At 36.5% G+C, this 25,572-nt stretch overlaps 1 protein-coding gene across 2 annotated transcripts in view; it reads left to right on the forward strand.

Moving 5' to 3' along the window:
- The first annotated feature begins 48 nt into the window (after nucleotides 1-48).
- Nucleotides 49-25,572, forward strand: part of vps39 (VPS39 subunit of HOPS complex) — a 56,549-nt gene continuing 31,025 nt past the window's right edge. Inside the window, exons 1-14 of one of the 2 annotated variants that reach the window (XM_039650994.2) lie at nucleotides 49-617; nucleotides 3,107-3,172; nucleotides 3,266-3,330; nucleotides 4,800-4,842; nucleotides 5,000-5,094; nucleotides 6,785-6,883; nucleotides 7,559-7,651; nucleotides 8,882-9,065; nucleotides 11,994-12,114; nucleotides 17,129-17,249; nucleotides 17,337-17,466; nucleotides 18,274-18,416; nucleotides 18,495-18,635; nucleotides 23,617-23,758. In XM_039650994.2, the coding sequence (XP_039506928.2) occupies nucleotides 545-617; nucleotides 3,107-3,172; nucleotides 3,266-3,330; nucleotides 4,800-4,842; nucleotides 5,000-5,094; nucleotides 6,785-6,883; nucleotides 7,559-7,651; nucleotides 8,882-9,065; nucleotides 11,994-12,114; nucleotides 17,129-17,249; nucleotides 17,337-17,466; nucleotides 18,274-18,416; nucleotides 18,495-18,635; nucleotides 23,617-23,758 (1,516 nt within the window). In that variant the 5' untranslated portion in view covers nucleotides 49-544. Of the gene's footprint in view, nucleotides 618-3,105; nucleotides 3,173-3,265; nucleotides 3,331-4,799; nucleotides 4,843-4,999; nucleotides 5,095-6,784; nucleotides 6,884-7,558; nucleotides 7,652-8,881; nucleotides 9,066-11,993; nucleotides 12,115-17,128; nucleotides 17,250-17,336; nucleotides 17,467-18,273; nucleotides 18,417-18,494; nucleotides 18,636-23,616; nucleotides 23,759-25,572 lie in introns of those variants that run through there. The other variant, XM_089120067.1, reaches the window with a different exon arrangement.

The following is a 25,572-nucleotide window of genomic DNA, read 5'->3' on the forward strand; positions in this document are numbered from 1 at the left end:
ACTCTCACGAGCTCTCACAGTCACGTGCTCGTCGGACCAGGAAGTTCCCGCAGCATCGGTACAGATAGGCTCGTCGCTTGCTGTCAAACACTGTGTCCTGTCAGATATAAACTCAGATTAATGGACAATTAAACGGTTAAACGGGGAAAAACACAGCGTCTCGCAGAACAATGGGATGACATACATTTAAAATACGAGGATTTGTGTTTTAGCGAGTTTAAAGGGCAAAATATGGAAGCTAACTAAGTTAGCAATATGCTCATGACATATTAACAACACAACAAAAACAAAGGAGTTTCAGTGTTGTTTTTTAGACATTGGACCGACACAGGACTCAAGAAGGATGGAGTGGGACATTTGACAAGAGGCGAGATGGTTAACAAATAAAGTTAACGGTCTGACTGCTATGTAGTTAGTAGTAGTTGTGGATTTGCTATATTTAGTTTGTTTACTATTGTCCTGTCAGCTGACATCAGATTCAACACTGCTCGGGCGTTTTATTTTCTGTTTTATCCTTTTTGGTTAAGTACATTAGAGCTCCAGTATGCATGACGCATATGAACCGGTTCCTATTCTGGAGAAATTACCCCTCCAGATAGACTGTCTGGCGGCCTGGGGTGAGTTTGCATTTACATTAAGTCATTTAACAGACGTCTTTAACCCTTACTGAATGAATATGTAGATTTCAAAATCCTGCTTCCCCGATTATTGTTAAATCACGGAAGCTACACCAGTTACTTTTACCAAAAGATGTATTATTTATGTGTCATGTGTCAGACAGAGAGAAACACAGGCATAGAAGAATATACGAGAGGAAGTCTTCATTCCAGATTTATCTGTTCCAGTCTCTATCTTCTCCCCCCATCATGCTAGCTGTAAATGCTTTCTTGATGTTTCCTTTCTTTCTCACCCCTAATGCCTCTGTTTCTCCTTCCTCTGACTCTGTCATGCCTTTATGTTTCTCTGAGGTGATACAGTAAGATTGAGCTTATATACATCACAGAGAGACTTACAACTTCCTTGTTAGAAAAATAAGTTGCTTATGTTTAAAGAGGGAACACCTAATGCACATGTCCAATCCACTACCCACATTAAGAAACTATTTCTCAGTGTATACATTTGTGGTACATTTGTATCAGTTGAAACATTCCTTCTCTTGCAAAGAGCAAACCAGCCGTACACATGTGAAGTATAATCATCATTGGAACATCTCTGCTATTAAAGTGAACTTAGTATAACTCTACCAACTCTCTGCTCAGCACACGTACAAGCATAGTCTGACTTCACAAAATACTTTATTATTATACACTACAGGTCAAAAGTTTTAGATCAGTAAGATTTTTTTATGTTTTTAAATGAAGTCTCTTCTGCTCACCAAGGCTGCTTTATTTGATGGGGAAAAAAAGACAAAGAGTAATATTGTGAAATTATGACAATTTAAAATGACTGTTTTCTTTTTTAATATATTTTAAAATGTAATTTGAAAGCTGAATTTTCATCATCATTACTGTTGCTGATTACTTATCAGTTTTCAGTGTCACATGATCCTTCAGAAATCATTCTAATATGCTGATTTTATGCTCAAAAAACATAAATTATTATTTTCAATGTTGAAAACAGTCGTGTACCATTTTTTCCCCCAAAATTCTATGATGAATAGAAAGTTCAAAAGAACAGCATTTATTTAAAATATAATCTTTTCTAACATTATAAATGTCTTTACTGTAACTTTTGATCAATTTAACTCATCCTTGATGAATAAAAGTATTTTCTAATTTCTTTCCCCCCAAAATAAAAATAAATTCTTACTGACCCCAAACTTTTGAATGGTAGTGATTAATGTTACAAAAGCTTTTCATTTCACATCAATTCTGTTCTTTTGAACTTTCTATTCATCAAAGAATCCTGAAATAAAAAAATTAAAAAACTGTTTTCAACATGGATAATAATCATAAATGTTTCTTGAGCATCATATTATAATAATTTCTGTAGGATCATGTGACACTGAAGACTGGAGTAATGATGTTGTAAATTCAGCTTTGATCACAGGAATAAATTATACTTCACTATATATTCACATAGAAAACCGCTGTTTTAATTTGTAATAATATTTCACAATATTACTGTTTTTTTTATCAAATAATTGCAGCCTTGGTGAGTAGAAGAGACTTCTTTTAAAAACATAAAACATCTTACCGATATAAAACTTTTGACAGGTAATATAATACTGAAATTATTATGAAAATGAACAAAAACAAAAAAATAATGTTTTTAAGTCTTCAAATTGTTGTATATTTGTTCAAATCGCCAGAAAACTGTTTCCTCTGGCTGTGTCTCAACATCCTTTTAGCTGTCGACATAGACAACGCGTACGGGCATCTAGTTAGTTTTTCCTCCCAGACAGATTTTTGAGCAATATGGATTCAAATAGTTGAATATTTGGACAACAAATAGCTGAATATTTGTTGATCAAATAGTGGAATAGTTGTAGGGCTGTGCAATCGCATTCAACATAAACGTTTATGTGTGTGTGTACTATATATAATTATTTTAAATACACACAGATGCATGTAGATATTTAAGAAATATGTAAATTTATATACTGCATATTTATTTAAACAATGTATATTATATAAATATTAATATTTTATATATAAATAACACATTTTCACCATGTGTGTGAATAATTATACACAGTACACTTTTATTGTGGATGTGATTAATCTTTGCCCATTTTTGTCACAGAACCTTATGAGCTGGTCAACACACCTCTGATGTCCAAGAAACTTTACCATTTTTAAGGCCATTGCACACTGAGTCCGAAATTTTCGTATGCGTGATTCGGTGGCTCAGAATTTTCAAAATACCATTCAAATACCATTCAAACTGCTTGCTACGGATGCGAACAACGCAGGAAATCGAACCCGTTTCGATTTTTTTTATGACGGACGAAAGTTTCGGAGGCAGTGTGCAAGCGTGATTGACATAACGTGAGGTCGTATTTATTTTTTAACGTGCGAAAATTTCAGGCGCGAATTTTGGACTCAGTGTGCAATGGCCTTTCTTTGCTATGTCATTTAGTGTGTTAATGATACTGTGATTGCAGATGATTGGCTCCTTGTCGGGACCAAACCGGGTCATCTCCTTCAGTACAGGATCAAGAAAGATGCAGGTGCATAGTTTTTGTTTGCAGCTGTGCATATATTCTATATTGATTATTTGTTGGATTTACTTTTAATTGAATTGATAATATATTTCATTACAGGTACAAACCGGTTTGAAGTTACATTAGAGAAATCCAATAAGAACTTCTCAAAGAAGATTCAGCAGGTATGAACCTATAGAGAAGTCCATCTATTAAAGGATTAATTCACCTAAATGTCGTCATAATTCACGCACCGTTATGTTGTCCCATTATGTTATCGGTGAATAGTGCTTAATTTGTGGTCTGCTTCTCACACTAAGCTATCGTAGGACTTCAGAAGATGTAGAACACGGTCCACAAGTCTCATCATGTTAAATAATGCGATATGCGAGACGATAATGCTTAAAGTTTGTAAAATAAACTTAAAAATTATCTTTAAAATATATTTAAAATTATATAATCTACATATGCGTTTCACAATCTTTTTTTGACAAGAAAACATCCCTACAGCTTCTAAAAGTAAACAGAAGTGTTTTATTGTAGCATTAGAAGTTATTTTAACATCAGTGTAAACCAGGGCTTGTATTCATAAAGAATCTTAATGCAGAGAGCGACAAAATTCTTAGAAATGTGGGCATTTACTCTTAAAATTAAAGAAAATATCCTAGTAAAGAAAAAAAAGTCATTCAGAAAGTATCTTAACCCTTAAAAGAGGTTTTAAGGTCAAAATTGTTAGGAGTATGGACGGGGACTTTTAAGAGGCTTAAGAGTTTCTTTAGCAGAGGAGAAAATGGCAGAAAGACGAAGAGGGAGAAGAAATGTGTTGCAGACAATGGATGACTGAGTTAATAAGACAATAGATTGAAACCTGGCCCAATTTTTTCTTTAAGGATGGCCTTGTGTTCATCCACTAACTGGGCTTACAGTAAACACTGTTCCTCTGTCCAATCGGGCTTTCTTGTCCTTGGTTTTGATTCATTAAAACCAACATTCAAACCACCACTTAAATAGACATGCCAGCAATCAGTGTAATTGGAAAGAGTGGAACAATTTGTATCATTCTAAGCCAATCAAATACCTAATTGGAAATTAACAGCATGGTAAATAAAATAAAATATTTATATACACGTATATAATGTGTGTGTGTGAGAAAGTGAACGGTCAAATAGGAAAAATTACGCATGTAATTTCAAAGTGAAGGCTTAGAATAGCTATACTTAAAATCACTCTTTTTTTCCTTCTTGGAAAACCAACCAATCACACACTTCAAAAGATTGTGTCACACATACTGTAGGCTAAATGAAGAGTTTTCTGAGAGGATTCTTCTTTACGAATACGGGCCCTGGGGTTTAGGGTTTCAGGAAAGCCTACATTAGTTTTATTTAACAACAGAAGTCGCATCATGGGCCATTTTTATGGTGTTCTTTAGTCCTTTGTGGAGTTTTACATCTGTTGTCACTTTAAACTGTAATTTTTTTATAAATTGCATGAAGATTCTTTCAAAAATTCTCTCTTTTTTTAAAAAATAGAAAAAATTGCTGCATGAGGGTGAGAAAAGAATGGCTGTGGTGAACTAGCTATGTCTAAAGAAATTAGTTTACTTCTGGGCATCTCTTATAATCTGTCAATTCCTCTTTCTATAATCCTCTTTCAGCTGTTTGTGGTTTCGCAGTACAAGATTTTGGTTAGTCTTTTGGGTGAGTATTTCTTTCCCCCACAGAATTGTGAAGTCTTTGTCATATGATGTGTAGTCATATGTACTTTCTTTGTTGGTTGCATACTTGAGTTCAATTTGCAGATTATGTGGTGTAGTGTATTTGGTGTCAGCGGTGCCATTGCTCTCTTTTATTTCAGAAAATAACATCCACGTTCATGACTTGCTGACGTTCCAGCAGATAACTGTGCTGTCCAAAGCCCGAGGAGCCACACTGTTTGCCTGTGACCTGCAGGTACGTTACAGAAGTCCTCTGGCCTGTTGATGTTTTCATGCGTACATATTTATATTTAATTATGCGTAATAAATGATGTGAGTGGTTACACTGTGAGGACTGAACTAGAGGAGAACTGACTTCATGTATCTTTTAAAAATCACAGCCACAGTTGTTTAAAAGTCATAGCAAAAGAAAACATTTATTCTGTGAAAAATAGGATGACTTTGTTATTTTGTTATGAAATGATATTCATACACTTTTAAGTGTGCCTAAGGGGTCCAAATACTCAGGGTCTCCATGGGTCCTTAAAAAGTTTTAAATATCTTAGCTGGTATAAAAAAAAAGCCTTAATTATAATCTCAAGAGGTCTTTAATTTGGGGATAGAAAAACAGGAATCGTGATATGGCATAATGTGATTGCATAAAAAAGGCTGATATAACCTAATGATAGTTGTATAATGTATGTTGCATAATCAAACATATACTATATACTATATATATATATATATATATATATGAAGAGTTCAGATGCAAAAGCCTCTAAGTGCCATTTGAAATTTTCTTCTAGAATGATAATTTTTATCAAGCTTGTATATTTAAGTTCAGTGATTTCACTTAAATGGCAATGAAAATTACCTATTAATTGTTATTTAAGTGAAATTACTGAACTTAAATATACAAGTTTGATACAAATCATCATTAAAGAAGAAAATTTCAAATGGCATTTAGAGGCTTTTGCATCTGAACTCTTCATATATATATGTGTGTGTGTGTTATGCATATTATAGGTTTCTTTTCTGGGTAAAAAAATGAATGTTTTTAATAAGAAATATTTTATAGCTAAAAAAAACAAAACAAAAAACTGTAGTTTGCCATGTTGTCTTATTTGTATTTATATTTTTCTTAGTTTGTGCCTCTCATATAATGTTGGACTGTTGAAGGTTATGGTTATGGATCCAATCCATAAAATGTAAAAATAATCCACAATAAAAAGGATTTGATGATGCAGCCGTATAACCGTATTCAAACCGGATCAAAACAGTAATCTATTTTAATGACAAAAGTTCAAATAAGTGAGTAAGTGACAAAATAAATAACAACTGATGTTATTTAACGGTTGTTAAAATAGGTATCGGTGTCAGCCTAAAAGAATCCTATAGATGCATCCCAAATCTGAACTGTAAAGTTGTTTAAAGTCGGTGTGAAACGGAAGTTAAGATTGTCATTTTTTCCTTGTTGTGACGTATCCGAGTGAAACGGCTTCTGAAATTAGAAAAAAAATGTAGGGCAGGGCTTGATTTCGTCCTTCGGGTATTGATTGGATCGTTGGAGGTTGGCCGTTGCAAACAAAATGGTGGCAGATTTATATGCGATTCTTTGAGAGGCGGTTCACCGATAGCCGCACCTTCATCGGGTCTGGCCGCACCCTTTCGCCATTGCACGTGACCGAAAGAGAAGAGAGGTCGTTTTGATGGGGGAGGGAAGGCTAATGTATTTGATTAAAGATTATAAGGGTATGTGAATTTAAGAAAAAGTAATGAAGTACACAGATAAATCATTTATAATAAACACTACAATATTACATTTAAAAAGAAGATTTGTCAAATTTGATTTCATGCCGACTTTAAATTTTTACAATCATCCTGACTAATAATCTGACTTCCAGGTCCCCCTTTTTGAATCGCATTTGATCTCTCTCTCCCTCCAGAAGTCCAGCTCAGGTGAGGCCAAACTGCGCATGTGTGTTGCAGTGAAGAGGAAGATTCAGCTGTATTACTGGAAGGACAGAGAATTCCTTGAACTACAGGTTGCCTGAGGCTTGGAAACACACAAACAACATATTTTTGAAATGTTTGATATTGTCACGATCACCAGTTGGAGTGCCCGAGAGAATCACCAGAGGGCACTCCACATCAGAACTGATCACTTTACCAGAACTCCGTTTCCCATAATGCCTCATCCCTGTGACTGATTACACACACACCTGCACCTCATTTCAGACTTCTGTTACAAAATGCTCCGAGACTGGGAGATGTAGATCCAAGTGCAGCTTTAATTTAAGAATGGTCAAACAGGCAGGGGTCAGGAAACAGCAAAACAGGGATATCAGAGAGTGAGCGCAGAGAGTCGTCAGGTAACAGGCAGAAGATCGGGGCAGGCAGCAAACAGGCAGAAGTCAGGAAACAAACCAGGATCAAAACCAGAGAAACAAGAAACAGGGTAACACGCTCAGAAATTACAGGCAGTGGCAATGTAATACTTCGCAAAGAGTTCATGTTTGAGTGTGGCTTATATAGGCAGTCTGAAATGAGGTGCAGGTGTGTGTGTAATCAGTCACAGGGATGAGGCATTATGGGAAACGGAGTTCTGGTAAAGTGATCAGTTCTGATGTGGAGTGCCCTCTGGTGATTCTCTCGGGCACTCCAACTGGTGATCGTGACAGATATACAGTAGGCTAAATCTTGTTTGGTTACTCGTGCAGGGAGATTTTTCCGCTCCAGACATTCCCAAATCCATGGCTTGGTGTGAGAACTCAATATGCGTGGGTTTCAAACGAGACTACTATCTGATTCGGGTAAGGAGAAAAAAAAATGCAGCTCTGCTTATATTTAGTGTCCTCTGCAATTTTGACAGTCATCTGTTATAGCTGATGTATAGTGAATATAGACTAGATTGCTCTACTATAAGCTGCTGCTTAATATAGCTTGTGTATATCATATGTGATATATTAAGCTCTTACATTAAGCTCTTATATATATATATATATATATATACAGTATATATATATATATATATATATATATATATATATATATATATATATTACGGGTATTAAAGGGTTAGTTCACCCAAAAATGAAAATTATGTCATTAATGACTTACCCTCATGTCGTTCCAAGCCCGTAAGTCCTCCGTTCATCTTCGGAACACAGTTTAAGATATTTTAGATTTAGTCCGAGAGCTTTTTGTTCCTCCATTGAAAATGTATGTACCTTATACTGTCCTTGCTCATAAAGGCAATACAGACATCATCAAAGTAGTCCATTTGACATGAGTGGGTTAGTTCGAATTTTTTGAAGCATTGAAAATACTTTTTGGTCCAAACAAAGCAAAAACAACGACTTTATTCAGCACTGTATTCTCTTCCGGTTCTGTTGTCATTGCTTGTTCACGATTCCAATGACGCTGCTAACGTGTTATCTTGTGCGCCCAAGCTTCGTTTACAGTCTGATGGAGACACGAGCTGTATTCAAGCTTTTCTACATTGTTTGTATTTTGGTATTGCCATATTTTTTTAAAAATGTTTCGTATGTGTGCATGTCGCGGATGTCCTAATCGTCCTAATCGGGCACACAAGATAACACGTCAGCAACGTCATTGGAATCGTGAACGAGCAGTGACAACAGAACCGGAATAAAGTCGTTGTTTTTGCTATGTTTGGACCAAAAGGTATTTTCGATGCTTCAAAAAATTCAAACTAACCCACTCATGTCACATGGACTACTTTGTCACATGGACTACTTTGATGATGTCTGTATTGCCTTTATGGAATAAGACAGTATAAGGTACATACATTTTCAATGGAGGGACAGAAAGCTCTCGGACTAAATCTAAAATATCTTAAACTGTGTTCCGAAGATGAACGGAGGTCTGACGGGCTTGGAACGACATGAGGGTGAGTCATTAATGACATAATTTTCATTTTTGGGTGAACTAACCCTTTAACTTACATTAGGTGGTGGTGGTTGTTGTTGTTGTTGTTGTTTTTTTGGGTCAATCATATGACTTTTCTCTTTTCTCTTCAGATGGATGGGCGTGGCTCAGTGAAGGAACTGTTCCCCACTGGGAAACAGCTGGAACCATTGGTGGCCCCATTGGCTGATGGGAAGGTGGCAGTGGGCCAGGATGACCTCACGGTTGTTTTGAACGAAGAAGGTGTCTGCACTCAGAAATGTGCCCTTAACTGGACGGACATTCCTGTTGCAATGGGTATGATCTTATCAGTCTTTACAAACGTGTTTCTCAAATTCTCATAAGCCACTTATCAAACATCAGGGTTCTCAAGTCTCACTCATTGGCCGTGAGACACACGCATTTCGACCGGTTCACACGCTCACACGCCACTCTGTGTATTTCTCACGCTGAAAAGGCAATGCCAACCAAGTTGTCCTGGCTGAAAGCTTTCTAACGTTGTATACGAGGCGCAGGCAAACAAAGTGAAGTTTCCTGCCGCCAGCGCGTATCTCTGCCAGATTGCGTTCGTTACTAGGCAACATATATGCGCGCTGCGTGCACCACTGATCTATACATGACATGTCATTCAGTAGCGCGAACACACGGAAATGGACGGAACATCCTCGGCCACCGTACAATCGTTACTAGGTAACCAACAACATCGCGCGACCACATGTGTCGTGATGGAGAAGAAGGTAAGTTGGAAGAAGCTTGTCTAACATTTTTGGGCTAGAACATTTAATATGTAGCCCATCGTACATTATTATTGATGCAGTCAAAAACTCTACAACTACTTTGCAACCAGGCTCAGTTTGGCTATCTTACGTTATCTGAAACTAAGAGAAATGTTAGTGGGTATGGAAAGGAATGAAGATTTACTGATTTTATTTTAAATTATATTATACTGTAATATTAATAGTCTTTCTAGTTACATTAAGGATGTATTACAGCAGATTGCTCTGGGTAATATTTAATCATTGTCATAATGTTGCATTTGTATTTTTCAAAGATGTCAGGAAAAAAGCAGAAAGATATTTTGTCATTTTGGGCACCAAAGGGTAAGCCCCCTAAAAAGGTTGCCAGATTAGAGGAGGAGACAGTGGAAGAGGTGGTGCACTCTAATCTGTCCATTTGTTCTCAATGTCCCACCACACAATAAATCATTCGTCTAAAAGACGCATTCAAAAATCAAAATGCAATTTTTAAAGATTTGTTTGAAACTGTTTGGAGCAATTTGTTATATTTTTGGTTAGCTATATTTGTAATACTGCATTAAAGAGTATTTGATGTGATGAATTGCTCTGTCATTTATCAGATTTACTAATTGTTATAATTTTAATTTGTTCTGGTTAATTATGAACAATGGGTAAAATTGGGGGCGGGGATGGGTGGGGCGGGGCTTCATTATGGCTCCTCCCCTAACCACGTGTGATCTCACTCCAAGCTTTTGCTCAAACTTGAGAACCCTGCAAATGTTACTACATCATCAACGTGTTCAGTCAACAACTGATTCTCATAAAAAACTAGTGTCCAGTTTCCATCCGATCAGATAACCTGAGCAAAAAAAGTGGTTGAAAATCTTGTCTAATATTACTTCCAATGGCGTGAACATTCGAATCTTTACTAGCTTACTGTACATAGCGTAATAAAACAAACTGGAAGCAAAACATGCTTACAATGTAATTTCTGTCATTGATCAAATGGTTTGTGTGTGTGTGTGTGTTTTGTGTACATTCCGGGCGAAACCACTTATGCCGAGTTTCGCCCGGAATGTAAATGCGTTAACCTGCTTTCTGTCGGCTTACTGAAGTGTGTAGAACGAGAGGAGGAAATATATACTGCCCTACAAAGCAAAAAGGCAGTAACTGCAGTTTTGGTCAAGCATTAATTATTACAATTTTCATGACATTCAAGGCATCCTTTGTTATGTGACAAAATATCTTATTTTAAATGCGTGTCGTTTTAGAGAAAAATGGTAGTCGTTTGTACAGTAACTGCAAAAAGTTACATTTTTCACAAAAAAGTCATTTTTCTCAGTTCTGCACTCTGCGTAGTTACTGCCTTTTTGCTTTGTAGGGCAGTATATCTATACAACTTTCTTCTTGATTATACCCTCGTGCAGAAGTGATTCAGTCAAAATGCTGCATTGAATGAGAGGAGAATATATGAGCCGTAGAAAGCTGACGTGTTGCAATACTCTTTGGTTTTTAATGCTTTATTTAACATCACAACCAACATAACTGAAATACGCAGACACGCAAATCATTGCGCTTTGACGTCACTATCGGGAAGTAACCTGATTTATTAATAAAGTCTTGTAAGCGCGGTTTACTTGCGTCGTCAGATTATTGGTTCACAAACCCGGACAACAGGTTTTTTCAATAAGCTGATTTTTGTGAGTTATCAGCGTACTTTGTGCGTGTAAATGTGCTCACGTACGCATTTGCATTGGATTGTTATGAATGCATATAGGGTACGATGTGCAAATGCTTCGTTTGTAAACTGCTTTAGTTTATGCAAATGAAAGGCATTTATTTTATTGTTTATTGTCCTCAAAAGTTGCATGATAACTTTTTACCTTTTTTTATGTGGTATCGATATTGGATTCAAGAATTTTGAAATTGAACTAACTAAACAAAAACGTTGGTTTCTAGCAAAAATAATAATGTCATCATGATATACATTGTTATTGTGGTATACAATTACTCAATCTTGATTATTGAATTTTGGCTTTCTATTATTGTAGGACTCAACTAAGTGTATTGTTTTCCAGAAAGATAATTATTTGTTTTATTGATGGTACTTGTAGCATCAATAACTTGAAGTCCTTATTCAGTTATATGTGACGCCTGAATGCTGCAGCTGACTAATGAGAATCAGAATCACAATCTTTTTTGAGTGATGATGCAAACAAATAATTAAAATGAATTTGAACTGATTCCTAGAAAAAACAATTATGCAAGAGTTTTATTATTAATATTGGCTTATGAGCAGTTTCATGCAGAATTCACACCCAACATCCACAAACTTCTTGGCTTTTTACATATTTGCACTCATTTTGATTCTTTTTTAAGCTATCAGTGATGATGATGTATTACAGTCAGCTCTTTTGAACATGTTTGAAATCCATTCCTCTTTCATTTTTGAGTCTGATTATGGCTATATTCTCTTGTCTTTCACCAGAGCACCAGCCACCCTACATCATTGCAGTGTTGCCACGGTATGTGGAGATCCGCACGCTCGAACCCAGACTGCTGGTGCAGAGCGTAGAACTGCAGAGACCGCGCTTCATCACCTCCGCTGGGTGAGACCTGCACACAATCTCAGTTTACAGGAAAACATGGGCACCTTCGGTCTGCTATGTTGTTTACATGCACCCTAATAATCAAAGAATCAAATTAATTGTTTAGTCAGACTGAAAATCCTTCATGTAAACACCTCAATCAATGTGATCAGAATTTTAACCGAATCGAAAGGGTGCTGTAGTCCTGAAATATAGCTTGTATTCGCCACAGAATACAAAATAAAAAAGTTAATTGCGACTTACTTTAATTGCGAGTTTATATCTCACAATTCAGAATTTTTATCACAATTGTGAGTTTACATCAGTGACGTTTTATCTCCGAATTGCATGATATAAAGTCACAATTGTGAGATAATTTGCAATTGTGAGAAATAAACTCAATTCTTTTTTTCTCAGAATTGCATGTTTATATCTCGCAATTCTGACTTAATAATACACAATTGGGAGATATAAAGTTGCAATTGCATGTTATAAAGTCAGAATTATGGAGCGAATTATGTGCCATGATTAAAGAGCATATTGCAGGTAAAAAAAAATCGAAATTTATAGATAACCTTGTATGAAAATACCATATGAAAAGTTAATGCAGGATTTAAAATGTTTTAAAACAACATAAGGGCACTAATTTAGAAGATAAAGTGAGCGTTTCTTGGACTGCTAGTAAAAACGGCTTTTTTTTCAACGTCGCGTCATTTGACGTCATATCAGGGAGCCGCAGCCTCGGCTCAGTGCAGAGTAGGCTGGTGTTCAGTGAGAGCGCTCGTCAGTCAGTGTGCTTTCGTTAGTTTTTGCATTTTAATTTATCATCGTCATGGTAAATTATTGTGTTTGTGGAGATTGCAAAAACTCCAGCCTGTCAGATCGAGTCCACAAGTTTCCATTACAATAAAAGTGACGGTGCTTATAGCCTATCTTTCGTTCCTGGTGCGGTTTGAGCAGGTGAAGAGACGGGATTTCTCTTCTGCATCGGCTCGGAAAACGCGGTCGTGTGTAGCGTTCACTTCAGATCAAATGACTATAGCATCCCGGCGATATGATGGAGTTCAACATCATGGTATGCCGAAGCAAGAATATTGATCGTCGTATACTACCAATGGCATCAAATAGTGGTATATAGGTAACTTAGTCATGTCATGCCCTAAATAGAACTTGTAATTGAAAAACAAAATTGGTTGTTTAAATACTCAAATCTTTAATGTTCTGTTTATGTTATAACCTAGGTGAAAAATATGTATTAAAAATGTACCTGAGTATAGCCTATGCTTTTAGTATAGAAATATACTCAAGTAAAGTTTTTATACATTTAATAGTATATAAATCTACCATAAACATACTAATGTCTGCTGGCCTGTTATAGGATCATAATAATCTGTACAATACTGTGAGCACAGTGTATATCGTTAGCGAACGTGTATAGCCTATAAGCACGTCTCTCACCTAAAAGGCACCTGTCCTGTTCTCCACTGGTTCTCCTCACATCACAGCTCAATTTTTCTCTGACCATTCTGTCTGTCTGACATTATCCTGGCCTGTCCCTGATCTCTTTAGCATAGCAGGCTCATAACTTTATGGCTTGATCCGTCATACGAGTATTTCCTCAGCGTCCGAAATGTCATGCGATCCATTGTTTTCCTGTTGTGTGAATCGACGGCTCTCCCGCTCATTGCGTCACGCCCGCCACGCCCATTTTCAGAAGCGGAAGTAAAATTCTCTCACAAAAACGACCGCAGAAGCTTCTGTTGCGTGTTTATACGTATATTTAAAATCTAGTTCCTACATTGTTTTTCTATTCATTGACTCGTTGGGTCCTCTAACCTGCAATATGCCCTTTAAACAAACAAATCCAGCATTTTGCAAACAAACTCGATCTGCTTTGTAAAGAAAATCTCGGCTCGCAAACAAACAGAAAGCAATTTGCAAGGTCAATTTGAGCGAAAATGCAGTGGAGTAACCAATATTGTGTTTTACAAATATAAATAATTGATCCTTGATAATATTTCACAAATAAATCCAAACCATCCTACAAATTGCATGTAACCTTTGAACAAATGCCAAATCTAGTGCATACAAATTCATACCTGTCTGTTACAATAGTGAGATCTCTGTGCTCGGTTTTCTCACAAATGTTTTTCCGGGCACAATTTTTCACAAATGCAGATGAGTAACTTCTCTTCTAAAACAGTCGATGGCGCCAAGATTAAGGATTAATTTAGCGCTAGTCTCCCGGGAGAAGCACGCACTTGCCTTTGCGTACAGCTGAGGAAAAAGTTTCTGTCTTACTTTATTTATAATAAACATCTTGCGGTTTTCTTTTGCAAAATGTTTATTACAAGGCCACTGGGCCTTTAACATTGTTGAGGACAAAATGCCACATGAAAAAAAGGTAATTAGATCTGTGATTTTACACAGATATGAGACAACATATGAGAACGACAGATATAGACTCGTTTAATGTAGACATAATCACTAATTTAGTCACATCGCACACATCCAATGTAGAAAAGAATGTAAAAAGTAACATATGATGGCAGAGCTTTCAGCTTAGATTCCCAGAGAGAGTGAACTTCACACATGAATGATACGTAAATTGTATTGGCCTATTTTCAATTCAAAAGTTTATTAGTTTGCCTGATTATTTAACATTTCTGTCTTAAAACAGCTGTCAATTATGAAATGTTTTGCTATGGGACTTGAATCTTATCTCGCACTTTATGACCATTAATAAAATATCTTGATGCTGTGGAATATCCTTGCAGCACTAAAGTCGAGCTAATACTATATTAGGCAATAATTTCACAACCTTTATTATACACACCTCTGAAAAAGACAGAGGTCCAGACCCTCATAGCTGGCTACAGCCATGCTTGTAGTTCGTTCCTAACCAGCCTTGACTTACTACAGGTGAATAATGCAAAATCTCACCTGTAGTAAGTCACCAAAAACCCTTTATAAAAAAAAAAATAATTGTTTTGCCGGTCCCACTTTATACATCGAACAATAAGTCAAGTCACATTTATTTATATAGCGCTTTTCACAATACAGATTGTATCAAAGCAGCTTCACAGTGATAACATGAAAGTAGTACAACACAGATCAATAATATTGCTAAACACTAAATGACCCCAACTGAGCAAGCCAAAAGCAAGGCAACAGTGGCAAGGAACCAAAACTCCATCAGATTGGATGGAGAAAAAACCTTGGGAGAGGAACAGCAGAAAGGCAGATGGGAAATAATTAGCATAGCTGATGTTCATAATAATTTCCGTTATAGGGAGTCGGTGTTAGAAAACCACTATCTCACAAAATCTCCGTAACCTGAACTCTCCGCAACCCAACCATACGCGCCGACCCGTTTGTCTAGAAGGCTGTCGAGCCCCACTGGTGCGTTAAGCAGTTTCAGTGGCAAACGGTTCCGTATGGCATAACAGGGACTAAAAGGTAAGCATTATGTGAATGGTTGACTAAAGAGATGCGTCTTTAATCTAGTTTTAAACTGTGTCAGCGAGTCAGAGGCTCGGACCGTATCGGGAAGGCCATTCCAGAGTTTTGGAGCTAAATGCGAGAACGCCCTCCCTCATTTAGTGGACTTAGATATCCTAGGAATGACCAGAAGCCTTGAATTTAGTAATCTTAAGGAACGCGGTGGATTGTAGGGCGAAAGAAGGTCCGTTAAGTACATAGGTGCTAAACCATTTAGGGCTTTATAGGTTAGTAGCAGTATTTTGTAATTGATACGGAACTTAATAGGTAACCAGTGTAGAGAGGATAAAATCGGTGTTATATGATCATATTTTCTTGACCTAGTAAGAACTCTAGCAGCTGCATTTTGTACTAACTGTAGCTTGTTTATTGAAGATGCAGGACAACCGGCTAATAAAGCATTACAGTAATCTAGTCTCGAGGTCATGAATGCGTGAACTAATTTTTCTGCATCAGAGATAGATAGCATGTTACGTAGCTTAGCAATGTTTCTAAGGTGGAAAAAGGCTGTTCTTGTAACATATGAAATATGATTTTCGAAAGACAAGTTGCGGTCTAGTATAACACCCAGGTCTTTTACTGTAGTGGATAAAGTAACAGGACATCCGTCTATATTAAAGTTGTACTGTAAGAGGTTTTGTGAGTAGTTTTTTGGACCAATAAGTAATAACTCCGTTTTATCTGAATTTAATAGCAGGAAATTATGCGTCATCCAGCATTTTATATCTTTGAGACACTCTGTCAATTTAGATGAGTTAGTGTTTTCATCTGGTCGTGATGAAATATATAATTGAGTGTCGTCAGCGTAACAGTGGAAATTAATTCCATGTTTTCTTATAATATTACCAAGTGGCAGCATGTATATTGAGAATAGCAGAGGGCCTAAAACCGATCCTTGCGGTACTCCATAGTCTACTTACGTTATCTTTGATTTTTTCCCATTTAAACAGACAAAATGATAACGGTCTGATAAGTACGATCTAAACGAAATGTAATTAATGAAATGTAATTACATAAATTAATCATAGCTGTAATTACATGTTAGTATTTTAAAAACATAAGTACAATGTAAAAACATGTATGCATACAATAAGTCCATTGTATCAAATTATTAATTTCAATGTAAGTACATAGTACTTAAAGCCACTTAATATAAAGTGGGACCGTGTAGCCTACTATAAATGCATGAAGGGAGGTATTGGCTCAATTTCACCTGTGTTAAGTCAGTCTTACCAATAGTAACCTTCTACAAGCTTTGGAATTTATTTATATTTTGTAAAACACAATATTGGTTCCTCCACTGCATTTTTGCTAAAATTTACCTTTGTCTTTGCAAATTGCTTTCTGTTTGTTTGCGAGTCGAGTTTTCCTTTGCAAAGCAGATCGAGATCTTTTAAAATGTTATATTCTGTGGCGGAAACAAGCTTGCATAGAAATAACCCATCAGCAGGGGAAAACATTAAGCATGTAAAATCTTGAAACTGGTTTTTTTTTTCTCTCTCTCTCAACTTTCTTTCCCTCTTTGATTTCACAGATCAAATGTTGTCTATGTCGCAAGCAATCATTTTGTCTGGCGTCTGGTGCCGGTCTCTATAGCCAGCCAAATACGGCAGCTTCTACAGGACAAACAGTTTGAACTGGCGCTTCAGCTAGCGGTGAGAAACTCTGATTTTAGCATCCAGTAAATACTGTATGCAAAGTACACAGTGTGTTGACCTTGTTTTTGTCTCATCTTTCCTCAGAAAATGAAGGATGATTTAGATGCAGACAAGAGACAACAGATCCATCACATTCAGAACCTGTACGCCTTCAACCTGTTCTGTCAGAAGCGCTTTGACGACTCCATGCAGGGCTTCGCTAAGTTAGGCACCGGTGAGTTGAGCTCACACAGCAGTGATGACGCACCACAAATGACAAATCAATTGATTTAAGTTGTAATTGGTATTGATTGTAATCATTCAAGAGAAACTTTCTGGTAGGCTGATCCAAAAAAAAAAATGGTTTTAAATGCCAACTGGTCAGATTGAAGTTTTGGACAGTTCATTTTCATGTCTGATAAACCTCATATTATCTGTGATCTTGCTGACTAGGGCTGAGTTGCATTGCACAGTCCACTAGAGAGTGCCATTGCACCAGGACAGCCCAAATACAATCGGCAGAAATAAAAAGCTAGACGTAGGCTATAAATGAACTACATCACGGTCACATGACTTCAACGTCACCACCATTAAGCTTCAACAACTCTTTCAGTCTTTATTTAAAAAAAAAAAAAAAAAACATTTCCCCTGAAATTTAGAGTTGGAATAGTTTGCCAGAGCGTGGTTATAAACCGCGAGGCTGTGAGTAGATGAGTTTACCTGTTCGGTGTAATGATGTTTAAAGTCCCCTACCTCTCTCATCCCATTTAAACATTTATTAGCAAACGCCCTTTTCAAGACACGTAAAAGCTTTTTAAAACTCGCAAGGGGTTATTATTACTTCTGTCATAGAATAAAACATGAACATATGTTGAGCTTGTGTTCACCACAGACCTTATTTCAGGAATTGAAGTTGAACCAAAAACCCATTGACTTCGGGACGATGGAAACAGATGTGCAAAATGAAACTTGTTTAGGCCCCACAAAAACACGTCATCGCTGCAGCACTCTATATAATGGGATTTGCTCTTCTCTTGTATAGATCCCACTCATGTGATTGGATTGTATCCAGACCTCCTTCCCTCCGACTACCGCAAACAGCTTCACTACCCAAACCCTCTGCCCACACTGTCTGGAGCCGAGCTGGAGAAAGCCCACCTAGCCCTCATTGACTACCTGACACAGGTGATTTATGAAGCTTATATGGAGTGCCTTACAAACGTTTTTCATGTTCTTACAGTCTTCTCTGTGTATTTTTGATAGAAACGCAGTCATTTGGTGAAGCAGCTGAATGACTCGGATCCCTCTACCACCTCGCCTCTCATGGAGGGAACCCCCACCATCAAGAGCCGCAAGAAACTCCTTCAGATCATCGATACCACCCTGCTCAAATGTTACCTCCATGTAAGACCTTCAGATTGTTCTCTTTATTAATGCTTCCCATTGATTCCAACTGGTGATTGCCATAGCTGTCAACCCTCCCGTTTTTTCCGGGTTTCTCACGTATTTTAGCTCTTTTCCCGCTGTCTTCCCGTTTTAGTATTTTCCCGTAAAATATCCCGTATTTTTGTGTGAGACGTACGAGCTCGGACAGATTCGGCTTGAAGTCGTTTATCCTCGGATGCGGTGCCGCGCGCACTGGCCGGAGACACACTGGCTGCGTGGCGTGTACGTTTTTATTTCGGCTCCCATGTTAACAGATTAGAGCTTGCACGCTGCCTGCGTGACACGCGCGTCTCCAGAAAACGCGTGCATGCTAGAAATAGAACTGACGCCTATTTTTCACGCGACGGGCAAGCGTGTTTTTTGCCTGGAATTTCTTTGCGTTTCCAGGCAAAAAAATAAATAAAAAATAGGAAACTACATGTTTAGACTAGCTGTATGTCATTTTGTACTCGAATAGATATTAATAAATTACATTTTGATGTTTGAAAGTCTAGGTTTTTACATAAATTCAGATATCAATGTAATTTAAACAAATAATAATTATTATAAATCGATGTTCAAATATATGAATAAAATATATTTTATTTTTTTTCCATTTGTTTCTTATGCTCTTAACAATGTGATTACATGAAGAAGAAGAAAAAACTAGAAAAAAAAAACCGTTCTGGGCCTATAGGAGGATATAAAGATAGGATAGTGTATCTTCTGAGTGATGGTCCACCATCAGGCTAAATAGGCTCTTTAAAGCTACACAAAATGTGTAAATGTAATTGAAGTAAACAGACAGCCCACTTCCCTATTTTGTGGATTTTAGAAGATGTGTGATAGGCTAACAGTAGAAATTGTTGTCCAAATGCAAGAGCAACACACCGCTAATCCAAATGTAGATTTTTTTTTTTCTTTAAATGACACTGTCTCTTTCTCTCTCACACATGGCTTACGTTAGTTATGAACTCTTTAGACTTTTAAGGATTAGTGCTTTATTTTTAAAGTTTGTGGGTAAGAATCGTGCAAAAAAAAAAATCCCTTATTTTGGGGATGAATTCCGGGAAAACTCCCTTATTTTCAATGTTCAATGTTGACAGCTATGGTGATTGCATCTCGCTAATCTTAAAGGATAGACCAATTTCCTTATAATTAATTTAAGCCCTCATGCTATCCAAGATGTAGGTGTATTTTTCTTCAGTAGAACAGTAAAGAGGATTTTTTGCTGAAACCGTGACCCTTGGTGATTTATATAATGTAAGTCAATGGTTAAATATATATATATATATATATATATATATATATATATATATATAGACAGGCAAAATATACTTGTGCTCATGATGCGAAACGAAGCGAAACGATCGGTCTATGCAAGAAGCTGACCATTATCTATCTACTACATTAATAACTGTAATCCACAGCCTCGGCAAACAGTCCTGAGCCTCATGACAATCTTTAGTGTGTGACAGGATGCTTATTATGCGACGGGATGCTCATCCTGTCGCATAATGACATATTCTGACGCAAGTTTCTGTGAAAACGGTTTAAAAAAATGTCTTGTAACAACAAAAATAAGAAATGCTGTAATTATCCATCTACAAACTGTTGGTTTGATGTGCGTAACTGGTGCCCGTTGCATTCCCAAATGTACTTTAAATTCACAGCACATGCACAGACATCCGATTTATTCACTGTGAACTGAGATGCAGAAAACATCAGATCATAAGATGATTGCGTGATCAAAGTGCTCTCCACTTTTGAAACATGTTGCGCAACTTACTTACTTAATTGCAGCATTTTGATGAGGACAGTAAGCAAAATCGTGCTTTTTATTTTTGTTCAATTGACAGATGCTTCGCCAAAGCAGTGCTGCAAAACATAGGGTTAGAGAACTGTCATGTTATTTTGAGAAGTATACAAATATTTTCGGTTCACTATGAAACCCCCGGTGTAGTGTAGTGAGAAACAGTGAGGATTAGTGAATTCTGAAGGATCATGTGGTTGTGACAAATTCAGCTTTGATCACAGGAATAAATTACATTTCACATGGAAAAAAAAAAAATTAAATTATACTAATATTTCACAATATTGTTGTTTTTACTGTATTTTTGATTAAATAAATGCAGCCTAGGTGAGCAGAAGAGACTTTTTCAAAAGCATTTAGAAATCTTACAGACCTCAAACGTTTGACCTGTAGTTTGTATACATTGTATACAGATTGTGTATGTAATACTTGTTACTTTTCAGAATCAGTTATCAATATTTATCAGTATGTACTAAACCAAAGTTCGCATCAAATATTATGATAAGCTCACAAAAGATTGTAAGGTGTGCAGGGCCGGCGCTAGCCATTTGGGTGCCCTAAGCACAAATGCTTGGTGGTGCCCCCTTAACAACCCCCTCCCCCCAACCCCAACCACCCACTCACCCAAGGAATAACAACCATTAAGAATTTCTTAGTTGGGTTCTCTTTACTTCCAAAATAACTGCTGCAAATAAATACATTTACATTAACAATGGCACCAAATATGAAAAGAAATAAATAATAAAAAGGTTAAAATTATAAATACCAAAAAACACCACAATTACTAAAAACACATATTTGGAACTGGCTACAACTGCTGGTTGATGGTTCTTCCTCCTGGCCTTGAGTTGCTCCTTGCATGTATTTTAGCATTGACCCTGCATTCAGAAATACGAGACAAAATATTCAGGGATTCTACTTAATCAATAACCATCATACAAAAATATTGCACACATTAGTCTTTTATATAATATAGGCCAGGGGTGCCCAATCCTGCTCCTGGCGATCGACTGTCCTGCACAGTTCATCTCAAACCCTAATCAAACACACCTGAAGTAGCCAATTAAGGTCTTTAGGATCACATTCAGGTGTGTTTGATTAGGGTTGGAGATGAACTGTGCAGGACAGTCGATCGCCAGGAGCAGGATTGAGCACCCCTGATATAGGCCTATGTTTCACTGGAACATTTAAAATTCAAAACTTTATTCTACCTTTAAAAGAGGTCTGATGAGGCACAGTATAATAATTCTGTACATAATTTGTAGGGCTGGGAAAAGATGAATCGCGATTAATCGCATCCAAAATAAAAGTTTGTCTACATTAATGATATAGGCCTATGTGTGTGTGTACTGTGTATAGTTATTTTGTATATGTATTTAAGAAATATTTGTTATTTATATATAAAATATTTTAATATATATATATATATATATAATATAAATTATCTATAAATATATACAGTATATACATGCAAATATTTCTTAAATATATATGTGCAATTGTGCATATGTGTGTATATTATATATACAAAATAATTATACACAGTACTCATGTAGAAACTTTTATTTTGGATGTGATTAAGCTTTTCCCAGCCCTAATAATTTGACACCTCCATATGAAAATATACAAACAGTGAGATTGTGTTTTTTTTTTTCTAATAGCAGTTTCACCAATAGATGTCGCCCTTGGGCCTTTTACCGCATTATACGATAGAACAACAACGAAAAAACATATCTAAGCGATCTTCCTTTTCTTCTCAAACAAACTAACTGCATCTTAAACAGCCCAAGTAAAAAAAAAATTCCTGGGGAGAAACCCCCGGACCCCCGTTAAAATAAAAAATTCTAAATGCAGGGCAAAGCCCTTGATCATTTGCACAACTAGCGACGCCCCTTTGGACATGCATACACGAAGCAAGGGTGCCTACAAAACTAACACTTTTATTTAAAACATTGTCTTACCTGCAAACGAGTATCATCCCACTGTCTCTTCTTTTTCCTTTTTTCCGCCCCCGACTCTTGGTGCCTTTTCGAGGCCATGTCTGATGTCGATCAGGTGTCTGCCAAATTTGACACTGATTGAGGAACAGACCACTGCGAGGTGGGGAAGGGGGGGCACCAGAGGGAGACTGGCACAGGAGATTTACCTTTTTCTCCACTAATTTGGTCTAGGCCTATATTACTTTTGTATTGCTTTTGTATATTAACATGCTTTAGACATATTGTATTTGTTATTTATACTAGTAGCCTATTGTGATGATTTTTCACGACCCAGATTTTTTGGTGCCCCCCCCCAAGCACTTGGTGCCCTACGCGCAGTGCGTGGTGTGCGTGTGCCGAGCCGGCCCTGAGGGTGTGTAGGGTTGCACCGATATGAACATTTTGACCGATACCGATATATCGTCCGATAAATCTGAATCCAATTTTTGTTTTATGATTTTTTAGTGCCTGATTACAAAAACAAAAGTCTCACCATTAAAAGCCAAATCCCAAGCACACAAGTTTAACAATGTTCTCATTATAATATGACAGAATTGTGCTGTGCTTGTTGCACTTAATTGTATTTTCCTTTTTTTGAAGGGATACCAAACATAATTCAGGCGATTAAAAACAATCATGAAGAACAGTGCATTTGAAGTGTCTTGAACTGAAGGAAACAATCCATTATTTATCATTTTTTTTTATATATCGGCCAAAAAAGATGATCGGGGTCAAAAACGATAACATTAAAAATGATCATATATCGACCAATACCAATAATATGGTATTATCGGTATTGGCCGATATATGATCATTTTTGTTATAATGTTAATATACATAGATATACATTTATATAATAGGCCTATATGTTGTGCATCCCTAAATGTGTGAATAGTTCTTCAGATAATTGTGCCATAAACTCATTTTCATTACAAAATAACAGTGTTTGTTCTGTCCTATGCTCATTGTTCTTTATTATTCTCAGTAGTATCTCATAACTCATAATACTGTCAGTAGAAGAGTGATGTATAAATGTATGAATACTTGTCTATGATGCCTAAAGTGCTTGCCTAGCTAGACGGCTCACTACAGTTAAAGCTAGATTACCTCAACACACTGTAATGGATTCCTTGTGAAGTTACAACATAGTTTTTGTTTTGTTTTTCAGACCAATGTAGCCTTGGTGTCTCCTCTCCTGCGCCTGGAGAACAACCACTGTCACATCGAGGAGAGCGAGTACGTGCTGAAGAAAGCTCATAAATACAGCGAGCTCATCATCCTTTATGAGAAGAAAGGCCTTCACCAGAAAGGTGCGCGCAGTCTTATCAACTGCTTACTGAAAACTTACATCATCTATTCTAGACTGTCATGTGTTTATGTGAGCCTAAGGAATCTCTATTAGGAGTTTAATGCGTGTGGGTGTCCGACATGTTGCTCATCTCTCTGCAAAACCCAAGCATCTGAACAGCATTTGGAGGGCTCAGATCAGCTCTTGTTTATAGAGATGGCTCAAATCACATTTTGTTGAAAAATGCTGATGAGGACCAGGCCGTGTAGATCCCACTTAATAAACCCTCAGTGCAGCCAAGAAAACTTGAAATGAACATACACTGATTGTCCTCTCTTTCTGTTTGACGACGTCCTTCTCATACAGTTGTTTTTTTACAATCTGTGTGTATTCATGTGATTAATTGATTGATATTTCACAAACATTTTAAATCAGCTTTTAAAATGTTTTTAACATTTCAAAATAAGAGTCATTTTTAACATTATTTTTTTTATCATAATTTAACATTAACAGTATTATTTTTCACATTTCAAAATAAGAGTCATCTGAGATTTGTTCATGAGTTGGACTACGTATTGCGCTGTATGTACTGCAGTAGTGTGTATGTTGCCTATTTATTGTCAATATATGAAGAGCTCTTTTCCAAAACGCTATAAATCCATTTCAATAGTTTTCAGGAAAACTACATTTTTTACCTAGACCCACACATTTTGTGAATATTCAAATTATCCTGTTTAAATGTTTTATTGGTTCAGTCTGAACATTTTGAACAATAATTATTAAATCAAACAACAATATTGTTAATGATAATTTAAAAGTTAATTTTATTTTTTTCCAAAACGCTATAAATCGAAATAAACCTCAAACAAATAGTACCAATTTCAACATATGCATGAAAAAAACAAATTATTAATACCAATTTCAACATATGCATGAAAAAAACGAATTATTAAAAATGATCAATATATGATAACGATATTCAAAAAAGGGATGGGCACCCCTCCAGCACATGCACACACACACACAGGCTACATAACATGTGAGCAAAGCAGAGCAGCATGACGCTTAAATATAAGTTAACAAAAAAACAAAATAAACATTTCACATTTGTTTTTAATAATATTACATTACTTATTTTTATTATTTCATCTATGTTGAGTAGGCTATGAAAAGGGAACCGCATGAGATGAGTAAGATAGGATCAAAATTCAAAAGCTGCCCAATATCGGAAAATATTTGGAGTGCGTCAGACATGATTTTGACCACTTATTAAGTTTTGTTTTGTAGAAAGCTTGTAAATTTCGTTTCATATAAATTGTATCTTCATTTTAATAAATGTTTCATCGACAAATTGACTGGATTAATACATTAGAAGTAAATATCAGACAATATAATCAGGACACAGAGGCGCGCAGGTGAACCGGAGCGCGTCTCATAATATGAACCGAAACACCGCGATGCTTGCCTCACACAGGCCTGAGAACTAAGCTACAGAAAGCTTTAAATATCTACTTTTAAACAAAACAATTAAAAACTAAAATAAATTGGCAACTCTCTGCGTATGTAGGCTAATTCGAAGCATGCGTTTCTCTATGCGCGTTCACTGCGAAGATGGCGAGTAAGCATCATCAACTTTATCTTTGTTGCTGACACTGACAGAAAACACTAGTTTATTAATAAACAATTCAAATGTTTCATGCATAATCATTACTTTTGCCGGTTCTTTGTGGCAAGCTTTATGCATACGTTGAGATGCGGAATATGCAATTAAAAACGCTCATATGGTTTCTCTCCCATTTAATTAAATCAATATATGTGATTACTGATAATACAAAT

Source organism: Pimephales promelas, chromosome 15 (assembly GCF_988280905.1).
Source record: "Pimephales promelas chromosome 15, fPimPro1.hap1.1, whole genome shotgun sequence".
NCBI classification, from domain to species: domain Eukaryota; kingdom Metazoa; phylum Chordata; class Actinopteri; order Cypriniformes; family Leuciscidae; genus Pimephales; species Pimephales promelas.